General features: G+C 46.8%; 1 protein-coding gene across 1 annotated transcript in view; it reads right to left on the bottom strand.

Moving 5' to 3' along the window:
* Window positions 1-3,165: 3,165 nt before the first annotated feature.
* LOC119449407 (F-BAR and double SH3 domains protein 2-like) overlaps window positions 3,166-14,081 on the bottom strand; it is a 150,726-nt gene continuing 139,810 nt past the window's right edge. Inside the window, 5 exon segments of the mRNA XM_037712577.2 lie at window positions 3,166-6,045; window positions 6,678-6,748; window positions 11,195-11,314; window positions 12,490-12,637; window positions 13,765-13,976. Of these exon segments, the coding sequence (XP_037568505.2) occupies window positions 5,614-6,045; window positions 6,678-6,748; window positions 11,195-11,314; window positions 12,490-12,637; window positions 13,765-13,976 (983 nt within the window). The 3' untranslated portion in view covers window positions 3,166-5,613.

The raw sequence follows: 14,081 nt of genomic DNA, 5'->3' as shown, positions 1-14,081 counted from the left end.
CTTTTATGGCTCCTGCTAGTCTCCGTCAGTGCCCGGTTCTCTGAAATGCTAAAGCGCCAAAAATACAAGAGGACGCTTTCATTACCCAGTACTGCACACCGCGCAGTGTAGCCTACCTCGAACTCACAGGCGCGCGCTTCTATAACAGGGCGTGCGTGTGTCTCCATTCGGGTGGGAGAGGGTAGCTCTCATTAGGCTTGCCTTGAAGCGCTTCCGCGTAACTCCGCGCGACATAATTAATCGCGGAAGCACCAACAGCCTCTTCTATAGTCTCGAATTTCGCGCGGCCATCGAACGGTAGCGAGCGTAACATTTCTTTTTGTTCTTGCAGAGTTTGCCCTCGTCGGAATCGCTGCTTCGTACTCGCACGCCTCCTGCGTGATGCAAGCCAGACGCCGTTGGTTCATTAGGGCGCCAGCTGCCAGGAGCCAGCGCGCAGAAGATAGGCCCCCCCCCCCCTAGATGGCCATTCGTAGAGAGCACCGATGAGAGTCGTTGTGCGCCGCGGCGGCCTTGCTTCTGTCTGTAACAGTAATTCGCGAGACAACACAAGCACCTTGGTAAATCAGAAATTGACATCGCACAGTTGTGTGCAGACTTACTGATATATACCGGTGCTGTCAAGTTTTCTGCCAAGAAACGCAGTGAGAATTCGGTGCATATTCAAGAAAGTAAGCAATTGCGGTCAATTAACAAACCATACATCAGTAATTGAGGGAGAAAAGAGCGAGAAAGGATAGTTAACACAGAAATACGAAAGAAAGCGGATTAAAGAAGCACCGAAGGAGTCAAGAAAGACAACTTCCCGATGCACAAAACTATGAAAAAAGAGATGGATTATCCAAAGCAAACAAGCAGCATAATAAAAATAGATTGTCCTCTGATTAAACTCAGTGCGGCTTCTTCGAGACCAAATATTGGGCCTAAGTGAACGTGTCCTTCTAATGAAACTGTGGGAAGACGTGATGGCGTTTGGTTGCCCACATTTATTTATGCACTATCACAGACGCTGACGGCTCGCCATAAAACGTAAATAAACCGCCAAGTCAACAAGCGGGGAGCAGCTGCAACGCCTCTTCGAGGATCCTTCAGTCGTTCTGGCAGTGGCAATTAAAGCGTTCGCAGAAATATTTAAGAGGCATAATTTAATCTGCAATCGTTCCGTTAATGCTCTAGCAGTAGTGGCCTGCTTTGGAGTGAAGCTTTCTTCACGCTTGTCTTAGTTCTTCGGCTGGATGATTTTCGCTTGTGCTCGACACGCGTCCCACATTATCGCGACATAATAGTTTTGGCCCGTTGTCAGTTCCTTGAGTAGAAATGGGATTCCGTGAACAAATAAAAGAAACTTCAATACAGAACAAATGAAACGTTGGCCCTAGGATAGGGTGCATTTTATGGTGATAGCTTACAAATTTGAACAGCGATACATCAGTCTTTCTGATAGGAAATAAAGTATACACTGATGTGAAATCTGCCAATGAAATGATCATACCTTTTGTGGTAGCATTCGAATTGTCAGTTCATCGTTTTATTTGTCCGGAATAATAAACAGCAGTGCGGTAATGCTGTGGTAGAGACCATCGCCACGCAAGGAGAGCATAAAGCTTGGGAGCGAAAATTCCTGACTTTGCAATTCAACAGTGCACTGCATAATGAACGCGATTTTTCAAGTCTGCACAGATAATAGAGAGAGAGAGAAAGCTCTTTATTGAAAATGCTGACTGTTTAGCCAGCGTATTTTCGCTTACACGCACCCCTGAGGCACACCTGAGGTTACACTACAGGCAATGGGGTGAAGCATAAGAAAGGCCCTAGAAGAAGGTGGGCACACAGATAATATAAAACACACTATAGTATACATTGCCATGGCTTTGTTGCCTAAGACAGCGTTTCCCCTCTCTCTCTACAGTGACGAGGGGTTGCGCGCCAGATCCGAACGTATGAAATTCAAAAAAGGAAAAAAGACGAACGTTATGGCATATCGTTTTAGTGACGTTTCAGCCGGAGGACCGGCCTTCGTCGGAGTGCCCTCGTCGGAAGGCCGGTCCTCCGGCTGAAACGTCAGTAAAAAGATAGGCCAGAACGTTCGTCTTCTTTCTTTTCTGAATTATATATATATATATATATATATATATATATATATATATATATATATATATATATATATATATATATATAGGAAAATCAGAAGCACAACTTCGCGGTTATCTTAGGTTTATTATTTACCCAACAGTTTTGGTCGGTGGACCGACCTTGAAAAAGGTCGGTCTGATTTTCCTAAATACGCTTGGCCCATTGAAAAATCCAGTTACTACTATGTATATATATATATATATATATATATATATATATATATGTGTGTGTGTGTGTGTGTGTGTGTGTGTGTGTGTGTGTGTGTGTGTGTGTGTGTGTGTGTGTGTGTGAAAGAAGTATTTCTTCGGCTCAGGTGTGTAATAAATTAAAATAAGTGCAGGCACCCGTAAAAAAGCACGAACATTTAATTTCGACATTTCGGCCGGGGTCCGGCTTTGCTTTACTACGTGCGCCTGCACTTCTTTTAATTCATATATATATATGTAGGTATAAATGGCCATACAAATTGAGCGGATCAAAATGTCACTGCGATATTTCTTCTTCAGTGCAGCAAGGTTTGCTCAGTCATCTGGTTCCGTGTGCGCCCGCCAATAGACGACGCGCTGGCCAGAGCGCAGCACCAGTCGCACTTACCTCGCGTTCCAAACACCGCATCTTATGGATATGCACATGGTCGTAAAATCACTCTGATAGAGTTTCGCGGGAGTCGTGCAAGACGGCAATTAAGCGTAACTGCGGGCGTAAGCGGGCTCACGTGACCGTGACGACGCCCGCATTAATTGCTACAGCACCGCTTATTCCCGCAGTAGTGCTTTACAGCTGTTACGTAGCACTTCCAGAGCGCTCTGAAATGAGCAGTCGAATATGTCATTAGAAGTTCTCTGGCCAGCTCTGATACGGCCCATAAATAGCAAGTTTTCATGCGTAAAGGTGTTTACTACTGAAGGCTGTTCAACTGAGCGCCGGGCGTGGCTCGTGAATAAACAACAAGGTTTATTCTGTGGTGCTCCCTGTATCCCTGTCAACAACACAAAGTAGGTTCGTGAGCGATAGAAGACAAGGCACGCGGGAAAGAACCGAAAGGCGTTTATTTCGTGAGGGAAACAAACAATAACGGAACGGTGAAACGGAGACCTGTTGCACGACCCGCGTTGCGCGGTCGACAGGCGACGGCGCGGACCAACTCTCTATGCACAGCGAACAGCGGTGGCTTCCCTTGTTTCTATTTACAGATCAACAACAAATCTGCGCCAGCAAAAAGAACAACGCGCGCTGTTGAACTTGTAATTATTCTAAAGAGATCTGCGACTATTCTTCCAACCGACGACCGTTCTTGCACACCGCCCGCTCACTTGTATACGCTCCTTGCAACTCGACCCTCTGTTGTTGTTGCCACAAATGAGAAAGCTGGTGGCATAGAGTATGGCATTGCTTATACGATCGCGCCTGCCTTTTTACCACGTCATTCAGGTGGCTAAGAATGATAATAGTAGAATAAATAGACACAATAACAGGGATTGGCCTCACCACCACAACTGGCGTGTTTCCCTACAATCGCCACAACAAGAACACCGTAACTCTCTCTCTCTTTTCCGTTATTGCGTGCGGCGTCGAGCGTTCTGCTGCTTGTTATAAAAAAGCGAAAAATCCTTAATATTTAATTGTGTTGCAGCAATAGTTCGATGCAGATGCGAAACTGATGGCCAAGGTCAAATCCAATGAATTTAGCAAACTATCACGCTATTGAAAACATTACTAAAATGCTCCCGAACTCTCGGCACTTTGAGGGCATGCTTACTTCCTTCTCAACAAAGCCCTTATCGCTTTTTATTTCAGTAAGAAAGAAATATCCACCTTGCTGCATTCCATCATATGGAACACAGAAATAAAGACCGGTCACTGAGTCAGTGAAAATTATGTTATTAATGAAGCAGAATTAAATAAACAAGATTTCTTAGGAAATAGACAAGCCATCTGTTGCTGCGCCTCGTTCAATTATCACTTGTTCAGCTGTCTGAGTGCGAAAGTGCGCGTTGTTTACTGCCACGAATTCCGTATTTCACCTGCCAGGTGGCAGTTTACAGGCACGTGAGCTGTTGAACTACGCAACTGAGTAACAAGGAAATAAAGTGCGACAACTATGGTCAAGTATGAGCTATGAGGAGGCAATTCTGAAACAGGTGCTTGCAACGTAGTACCGGGGCAGCAATTACCAAGAAGAACAGGTCTGATTTCAATAAAGGCAGCATCACTGGAAGGTCAACAATTACTGAGATTGGCCTGTTTCAATAGCGTTTCGGTGTGCGGTTGGTCACAGTTTGCACCGTATATCAGGCATATGTGTGGCTGAACGAGACGCGGGGAATGACAGACCAACAAGGGCATGCAAGGGCTTCATTTCTTCCAACAACGACTAAAGACCGAAGAGTCAAACGTTGGTCCTAGCTCAATACAGTGTTTTTGGAAAGCTGTTGGGAAGCGTTGTATATGCGAGCAAAACGGTTTACTCGGGTGTGGACTAGCAGGCGTAGGACAAGATGAGCGCAGGAAGACCAATAAAAAGGCCTTCAACAGCATATGTGTAAGTTCTTGAAGTTTGTTTAATTATTCTTTTTGATTTTTCTATTGCTGGCACTCGTGCGCTTTGAAACACTGCGCTTGCAGTTGTTCCCTTCACAAGACACTTTAGTTTGTGGTACGGGATGCATACTTTGCTGTATGGCAGAGTATTAACGCTCGCCAGCAGGGCAAGCCTGCACTTTGTGATGCATCTACGATATATGACATGTCGTAGAACTTTGTGTGGTGCACTTCCATATTTTCGCTCCCTTATATAAATAAACAAAAGCTTGACTATAAGCTGCCTTTGGAACGTAGGACCGTATAAGTTGTTGAACGCTTATCAAAGAAAATATAACTCCGCTTTGCAAATTTCACAACATGAAACGGCCGCACAAGTACTATGGAAATCTGTTGCCCCTCGTGCTTTGGCATTGTTTCTTTTTTGTGTTACCTGTGTGCCAGAATGATCGGCAGTAACTGGGCAGCACTTGTTCGGTACTATGCTACAGAGTCCTTTGCTAAATGATAAGCACAGGTGCTTAGTTTTAGTAATGCTAGTCTGTGCCATTATAACCCCTTATAAAAAAGCACGAAGAAGAAGGGAAAAACAAAGAAGTACTTGAGTTCTCGAACTGTAACTACTGATGTTGTTGGCGATGCAGAGGAACATGTTATCGTGAATCCCGTTGAAACAGAAACACCGAAAGCTATTCAAGTAGAGGAACTAATTTTGAAACTGCCCCGCTACATCACATGCGCACGCCTTATATAAAGCGCAACAAAACAACTGCTAGCTAGACAGCGCTAAGGCCCGTCAGCCAACATAACATGGCTTCTCACAGAGTAAAGTGTGCACACACTGCTTCCCGCCCAACCGTCGTTCACTGCTAGAAGCGTTCAACATACAGACGAGGCCATCGTTCACTGGTACATGCAGTCGAGTCGTCTGGGACACATTTAGTCGGTCGCGTTGTTGTTTGCCTGGTCCTCTTTCGAAAGTTCTTCGGGCGGTTCCGCCTGATCGCCACTGGCGCCTTCAGAGACGGCGGAGGCCGCTACGGTAACCTCGTCTGGCTTGTCTCCGCTGGTGTCTTGTGTCTCTCCTGCCGCCATTACCTTGGTCTCACCGGCGTCTGCTGCTGGTATTTCGCTGCTGACTGCGTCTTCGACTTCGGCCAGCTTTTCATCTTTGGTTGGCTGCTCCTCGGAGGCACACACCTCTACCGGCGCTTCCACGACGGACGCTTGGTCACCGTTGTCCTCGTCTTCGCTGTCGGCGAACTCGCGGGGCGGCTCGTCCGGTGAGTCGATAACCACGGTTACCGTCTGCTGGTGCGGGGGCGTGGGTGGCCTCGGGGGCTTCCCACCTTTCGCAGGTTCTTCTGCGACCTGCAAGACACCAGCGATTCGCTGAGAACGCAGCATCGGCAAAATTAAGAGCGCCGTTAGAATTCTGCTAAAAACTCTCAAAGAGGTTCTCAGTTTTCACGCAGAATCTTTCTGACTGCTGCGCCACGCTATGCTGACGGTAGAAGTGTGTGCCAAGGTCACCGCGGCTCGCGCGTTGCGACCGCGGTGGGACATGCATGGCGTGCGCCCCAAAAAAGGCAGTGCGGACGCAACAGGAGCAAGGCTAAGGAGAAACCTCATGATAACGCCGAGAAGAACGGCAAGTGAACAACGTCGGCAAAATAAAGCATTGTCCCTTCAAAAGCTGAAACAAATATGCTATTATATTGCTTCCTTCTTCATGATAGCCATAAAATCAGTGAAATGAATTTGAGCCGCGTCACTAGTAAGCCGCAACTAGAAGTAATCGGTCTATGTCGCTACCGGATCCATGTCGCTGAGGTGGGGCTAAGAACACTAGCAGTGACTCATTAAGAATACAAAAGTTTTTCAGCATCACATGTTCTTTTAGTGATGGGCAACTGAATTCTGACAGAAGCAAGCTGGAAAGTAACGTTCAATAAAACACATTTATGTGCCCTGCGCAATGAGGTACTGAAGGACAGACTTACAGAAGTGTCCACAGCTGCTGGACTTTCGGGGCTAGACACCAGCGGGGCGTAAGTGGCTGCCTCGGCGAGGCCTTCCCGAGCAGCACAAAATGAAAGACCAACTCCACTATTAGCGTCTCCTCGAGGAGAGATGAATGACGTCCTCATGCAGAAGATTTTAAACACACGCGAAAATATTCTTACGTATCTCTCTGTTACCGGCATTGAGAACGAAAACTTTTCTTAGCTGCTATTGAACAAATTGCCGGTTACATGTACATTCAGAAATTTTCGTAGACAGGCACATGTGGGAGGATCGAAAAAGCATGCAACAAGAATGCTCAGATTGAGAAGGAAACTGCAACAGGTGAAAGCGAACAGACGCTATTGACGTAAGATGACCAGAGTCGTGGACTGAATTTAACTGGGCACCTGCGAAGGGCAGCCAACAAATTGCAGCGTAACACATTTAATTACCTCATCTTGTTCATTTTCAAGGACAGATATCGAAAAGGCACTGCACAAACCTAGCATCACCAATCGCTTCATTAACAGTAAATTGTTCCTTTCATATACTTGCATTGCAGTATTCTTTTCAGCATTTAAGAAGAGATTAAATGAGCAGCTGTCGCAGCACGGTTCTCCGTAGCTGTGCCTTGGTTTTTCTTTGACATAAAAGCAATTTTAAGCTGGCTAAGTGCACTGTGGTATAACAGTAGTTATCACCTCCTTATACCACGTATATTTATGTTAACATTTTTCTTAAAATAATCACCCGTGGCGAATTGGCACAGTTAGCTTGTTCTTAAGGCACGTTTACTTATAACGAGTTTTGAAACTAGCGCGACTTTTGAAATAAGCACCACCAAATTTGTAGCAAAAGATACTATCTTTACACTCTGTTTAAACAAAATGTCTCTTAAGCAGTGCAAGCTATATGTAACTGGAACACCAATACATTTAGTGGCAGAGTTTGGGAACGCAAATATTGAAACTTGTGCCAACATCAGAAATCCTTGCAAGCCTCTCCAACTCACAGGCTCCAGTTCGTGAATCTCAACACATGCCTTAGCGTGATTAGTTAAAAGGTTCATTACTGAATTTTGCGGTGCTTAGCAGTTATGAGGTCGTCATCAGGCTACCTGTGTGAGATTATGTAGCTCGAACACCTCGCCCACATAACTAAGAAAAATTATCACAATTAGTTCGGCTAGAACAAAGAGCCTTACAGTTGTATTACGGGCACTCAACCCATATTGCACAACCGCTTTTTATTTATCGCCTTTACTACAGCACCACTGTAGCGTTCGCAAAAAAAGATTTATTTGTAACCTTACTTTCATAATACAAAACATGGTTTTAACGGGTCACATTAACGGTACCATTAATTTAAGAAATGAAACCTCTTTTTTCATGATTGAAATGAAACTTGGGCACTACTGGTAAATGGGTGAAATGTGCTACGCTGTAGTTTACGAGCGCCATCAAGCGGGGCGTGATCGTAGACTCATTGGATGAACTTGCCTTCTCGTTGAGGCACAAACTGACAATGGTGTCTGAGCAGTGGAAATTGGCGTTCAAGCGGAGACCGATCTTGAGCATTGCTTCTGCAAACATTCAGTCGGTTGTATGGCTACACAGATTTGGTAGGTCGTGCGAAAGAGTGCATGACGTTGGAGCTGCTTATGCGCAATTTGTGACTCGGCGCTGCGAAGTCTGTGCGCAGTATGTCAAACTATTTACTGCGATAGCAATTATACGGACGCTCGAGGCCCAGTTGCGCCGTCGCAGTTGGCGTCAGCGCGCTTTCACGGCATCGACGAGCACGCGCGCACCGTGCGTGGAGGGTTATAGATCTCCAGAGACGCGAAAGACGCGCAGTGCGTCTGGCTACACAAACGAGGAAGGCAAGCGGACGTAGTCTTATGCACCGCTCAATCGGCCCTACAACGGCAGCGTCCACTTCTGGCATGACCGTTGCGCGCACAAACACTGGCGTTACTGCTGAGCAGCTTCGTGCACATACCGCGCAGTGGCGCATACAGTGGTCCCAGTGGAACGGACATTACACTTGGAGCTACAAACTCAGAGAGGTTTCCTTCTGGCTCCTCTAGAGCGCCACTGAGGTGACGATGGTGATGATTTATTGGCATTCCCTTTGAAACGGGGGCGGTGACATCTAGCCTGATTGGGTTATCTGGTGTGCGATGCCTGTAGCACCGGCGCTTCTCCTCATGCCAGCGTTGTGAGACGCCTGGCCGGGCGCTGTTTCTGCTGCGCAGCACAAGTTGGCCGATATGCTGCGGTGCGCTGACATGCCGCCCCCGCGTATTCTTCGAACACTGTCTGAAGAGTTTCCTGGCACCTTGCTATCGCTTTCAATGTATCGATCGACCTTCGGGCGAAACTGCCCAATTTTTTCTTTAATTAGTCACACATACGTGTCGAGTTCCTGTGGAAATAATGTCCGCCTCTTCGAGTAATTCGACTCTTCGTGTAAGAATACGACTCTTCTAGTAATTGTGCTATCTGTATCAGTAACGGACGATTATATAAAAAAAATTGTGAAGATTACACGCACGCACACGCACACGCACGCACACGCACACGCACACGCACACGCACACGCACACACACACACACACACACACACACACACAAAACACGCATAAAATTTTACTTTTGGCCGATCAAGATTGCGGCAACGTTCACAGTGAACTGACCGCGCTAGGCTGAACCGTGCACTTTCGCATACACTCATGCACGGTGTATTCAAAGCTGAAAAGAGCCGCATAGTGACAGTTATTGCCTTTATGAACAAAGAAAGAGTTGCAGCCTATTGTAGAAGCGATACATCAGCAAGAAAATTCAATCGCAGAGGCGCTCGCTTCAATTGAAAATATCAGAGAGGAAGGTGCCAAAACGTGCGTGGCGCCAGCAAGCGCGTTTCGGCTGCTGTAAATAAGTCACCATGCCACAGGCGTTTGCACAACCGGGCAAGCAAGGATACTCAAAGGGCAAGTTCTACAGGCAATGCTTTTCTACTCTGCCAAGCACAGCGCACGACACAAGACACACATGCTGAACAGAAGCAAAAACTACGATGCAAGGCAATCTGCGAGCAGAAAGTACCTACATCTAAGGTTCCGTATCACCGAACTTATGCAGAATAATATTTAATATGCAAACGATGCTTTGAAAAACATATTTGATATCGAGATTTGCGTACGCTTGTGAATTTCAGGACACCCAGCGAAGCGAATCATGAAAGGTACTCATCTTTCGAAGAGCGGGATTGGAAAGCTCCAAGCAAAGGATGGTCTTCTCCTGTCTCATATATCGTTAACCTGCTGCTGACAACAAATTACTTCGATAGTTACATTCGTAAGCATGTGAAGGTTTCAACGCACTTCCTTCTTTTCTGCCTGAAGGGAACATATAATTTACCGTGTATTGCGTATGACAGCATAATAAGAAAGTGTGGACATATGTGAAAAATCACTCTGTAGAAAGCATATTACGAATCGTGTTCTACGTGAACACTTACCCAGTGCAAGGTAACAAAGTGAATATTGACCCTGCAGTTAACCTCCCAGCTTTTCGCACTTCATATATATATATACGCGAACGCCACCATATCTGCCACTCAGGTGTGCGTTACTGTGACTGCTGCCTGGTCCTAATTTAAAAACGGCATACACTTTGTAAATCGAACTACAGAAGTACCCTGGGGATGGTATTAATTATATTCGCCCTAGTACTTTTGCAACTAAGCTAGAACTTCTCCGTCAACAAAATAAGTCCAATGTTCTTCTGCTTGACATAAATTTAAGGCGGTAGATTTTGAGAGAACGTACCTAACATTTTGACAGCCTGTTACAGCGAGGGACACCGCTTTTAGTGTCACGATTACATACGACATGTAAGTATGGCGTGGCCCTACCTTTCACGATCAGGTTTCTTTTCATGGGACGGGTACAATGTTGACGAAAGGAAGAGGAAAGGTAAACAGGAGCGCACCCGGTTTTCCCGCAGGACCATCATGCACAGAGCGGATTTGCTTCAACGTGATCCTTTTTTGCACACTCCAACTCACTTTCCTGCCAGCCATTACTGATATTTGAGCACTCGTCATTAGTGAAATACGAGCACTTGCAGGTGTCACTTGCTCCTGCTTCATAGGTTTAGGTTCTTATAGCCGGCCAATCAAGCGCAAGTGAAGTACTATGAGAATCGCCAACTAAAACATTTCTGCTTTGTTCGATCAGTAGGCAACCAGCCCGAATTACAATCATCGTACAACTATTCCAGCTTAAATGTCGCAGCGAACGACAGAACAGGAGGCATCAGCTACAAATGTTGCTAACTGCAAGTTACGCAAAAGAAAAAAAAAACCTCCGGCACTGCATTATAATTCAAGCATTGTGTGCAGACGCCTACTCCTGTGTACCTTGCCTCCGCTGAGACATGGGGAGGAGGTGGGAGAAGGTGCGTGACAATATGGTGGAGAACACCGTGATTTCCAACTCGAGACTTACCAGCGACGTCATGGTCGCTCGACTCGCTCTCGGACCCCGAGAACTGACTCTGGTAGTGGGCCTGCTGCGGTGTCGGCAGCTCCAGTTGGAAATCGGGATCGTTATAAAGTACAGAGACGGCTACAAGAGATCGAGACAAGGCCACCGCTAGCTGTGGTGGTCCTCGAGCCATACGCAAGCAAGCAGGCAAGAACTACTACCACCGTTGCATTCGGCATGGCAGCCGAGGTCCGGTGTGCCATGAACACGACGCTGTAGTGGTGCAGGCAGGCAAGTGACGTGTTCTATAGACTACATCTTTGGTTCGCGTAAACACGTTAGAATTGGCAGGCCGCATGAGTTCGGTAGTACGCTGTAGTGCGTCAATGCACCGCAGGGTTAAGTTCCACTCCGGAATCAAAATAAACTTCTGAGAAGCTGTTCGCTAGTGCCTATGACCAGCTGGGTATTTGTGCAAATATTTGTATTGCGGATGCAAATAAAAAAAGACAAGTAACACAATGTGTCAAACACATTATTGAACACGCAACCTAGTATTTCCTATATTTCATAAGACCGAAAACTTAGCGAGTTGGTATGAATTGATCGTCAGTGCTTGTGTCATTCAGTTCCTTCCTGTGTCCATGCCCTAACTTTTTAAATGTTTTTCCAGCACGAATTGCCATATTCTGCCAAGTAAAAGACCGACATAATCGCTAAATGAGGCAAACCTTCAACGCACGACTATTTCCGTGTTGTGCACTACATTTCCGTGCTGTGCATCAAAATCTTCCAGGTCATTCTGGTTGTGCGTGCAGTCAAACACGGAATAATATATCTTGAGTAAGAAGCCTGAAGATTCACAACCACTATCCTGCGAGGGCTCAACTGCGTGCCTGCTAGGCATGTCTATATGCGGAAGTTTTAGCTTGCGGGCACGTGCTTTAGCTACGTCTGCGTTTTGAAACACCAAATAGCGACGTGTTCGTAACCACACACGGACCGGCCATGAATGTGCACTCTACCGCTAGACTACATCTGCCACGACATAAGAGCATTTGCAGGTTCTACTGTTCTAAATACCAACTAACTTTCCTCTACAATGCGCAAGCGCTGCGGATGCAATGCACAGGAATAAAAGAACAAAATAGAGAAGCACTTCCTAGAAGGACGCATAACCAGCACTGGTAAAAGCAGCAGGTAAGCGAATTCCAGTCAGCAAGTGTGCAATACGTAAAAGTTGAAAGCGTAACCGCAATGTAAGAATAATTTAGAACGACAAATCTCCGCGAGAACGCGGACGACGCGTCGGTCACCTGGCTCCGTCGGCTGGTCTGCTTCGCCACTCTGCTCGTGGTCGGGCGTGGGCTGTGTTAGTATTACTTGTGCCGGCGGGACAAGGAATGATGGCTTCGGTGGCGTGAATGCTGGAGGCGGCGGCACAGTGTCCATGCTTGGGTCCTCCTGCAAGCAGCCAAAACACTTTTCAAACGGCAATGTGTACCGCACATAGTTAAACAACTTTTGGTAGGCCTTTCATAGACTGCTTTAAAGGAATGTGGCGCTAAAGCAGAAGCCACGAGGTCTGCTTTGGAGCAAGATGCTAAACTAGTCACTGCTCATGGCTGAGCAGACGACACTCTGACGCGGTGGGAGACGGGTTGCACTGACACGATCGCGTCTCCTATATGTAAGTGGCTGATGCGAGTGGCACTCGCCACTTCAGTACCGTATTATTCCAAAGCAGGGCGTACGAACGTAAGTTCATTACATAAGTGACAGGCAAACTTCGCTGCCAGCTTCTGAAATTAAACAAGCCTGTCAGGGGAAACGTGGCTGATCGGGCTAGTTGGCGTGGCATCTTTTCTGCGGAGATATAAAAATAAAGAAAAAAGAACGCGAACACGAAAAAAAGAACGCTTGCGGAGAAAGCCTTCTCATCGGGCGCGAGCAGCTTTTTAGAATAAAAGCGAGCCAACTTGTTCCTCACTGCTAGCTGGAGCAAATTACCTGCTTTCTTCAGAAACAGCTACAGTACGCAGTTGTATTGCTCTTATGCATGAGAATGAAAACTACAAGCGCTGCCACATTTTCTTCGCAAAAAGTTACAGAATTGAAATACAAAGTTGGAAGACGATTCAACCTCTAGTTGACGTCCATCAAACATGACGTCTTCCTGAGCGAGTTGGGTTTGGGAATGGGGCGGAGTCACTGCGCACGGTACTCATCACGTCATCCCTCGCGTGAGGGCTGTAGGAGGAACGGCGGACCGCTTAATTTTTTTGTGACGGTGCTGTCTTCTGGATCGGCCCACATTTTTGACTCCACACACCCTCGGGAACGGGCCACAATTTTAGACTGTGCTATATCCAGGATCCTGCAGTGGAGAATGGATTCGTCCTGCAGTGGGCATAAATATAGACTGATGATTATGATGATGACGATGATATTCAGGATCGGACCACCAAAGGGGCTATGCTCTCACATACCCCCGATAGGAAAAAGTGGGAGTAACTCGTTAAGAAAGACATTGTCTTAAAGAAAGAAAGGCGATACGATTTAGGTGCGCAGTCATAGTGGCAGATACTGACCATGGGCGTCTGCGGCTCTCCGGTGACTTTGAGCGCCTCTACCATCAGGGAAGGGAAGATTCCGGTGCGGCCGTCCAGCTCGCCCTCCCACCAGCCGTCATCGACGCCGTCGTGCACTACAGTGCGCAGGATCCGGATCACCTGGCCCTCCGCGAAGCCCAGCTCATCATCGCATGTCGGTTCGTAGTCATAGATGGCGCGGCAGTACGTGGCTGCGACGAGAGCGACAGGAACGCGTCACTGGCGTTGCGGCACGATCATGGAAAAAACATGAGCAGTGCCTGGCCAATTGGTGACACTGCAACGCTAGTCCCAGT

The sequence above is a fragment of the Dermacentor silvarum genome, chromosome 4 (assembly GCF_013339745.2).
Source record: "Dermacentor silvarum isolate Dsil-2018 chromosome 4, BIME_Dsil_1.4, whole genome shotgun sequence".
NCBI lineage: Eukaryota > Metazoa > Arthropoda > Arachnida > Ixodida > Ixodidae > Dermacentor > Dermacentor silvarum.
The sequence above is the reverse complement of the archived record's forward strand: the minus strand, read 5'-3'. Positions and strand labels throughout refer to the sequence as shown.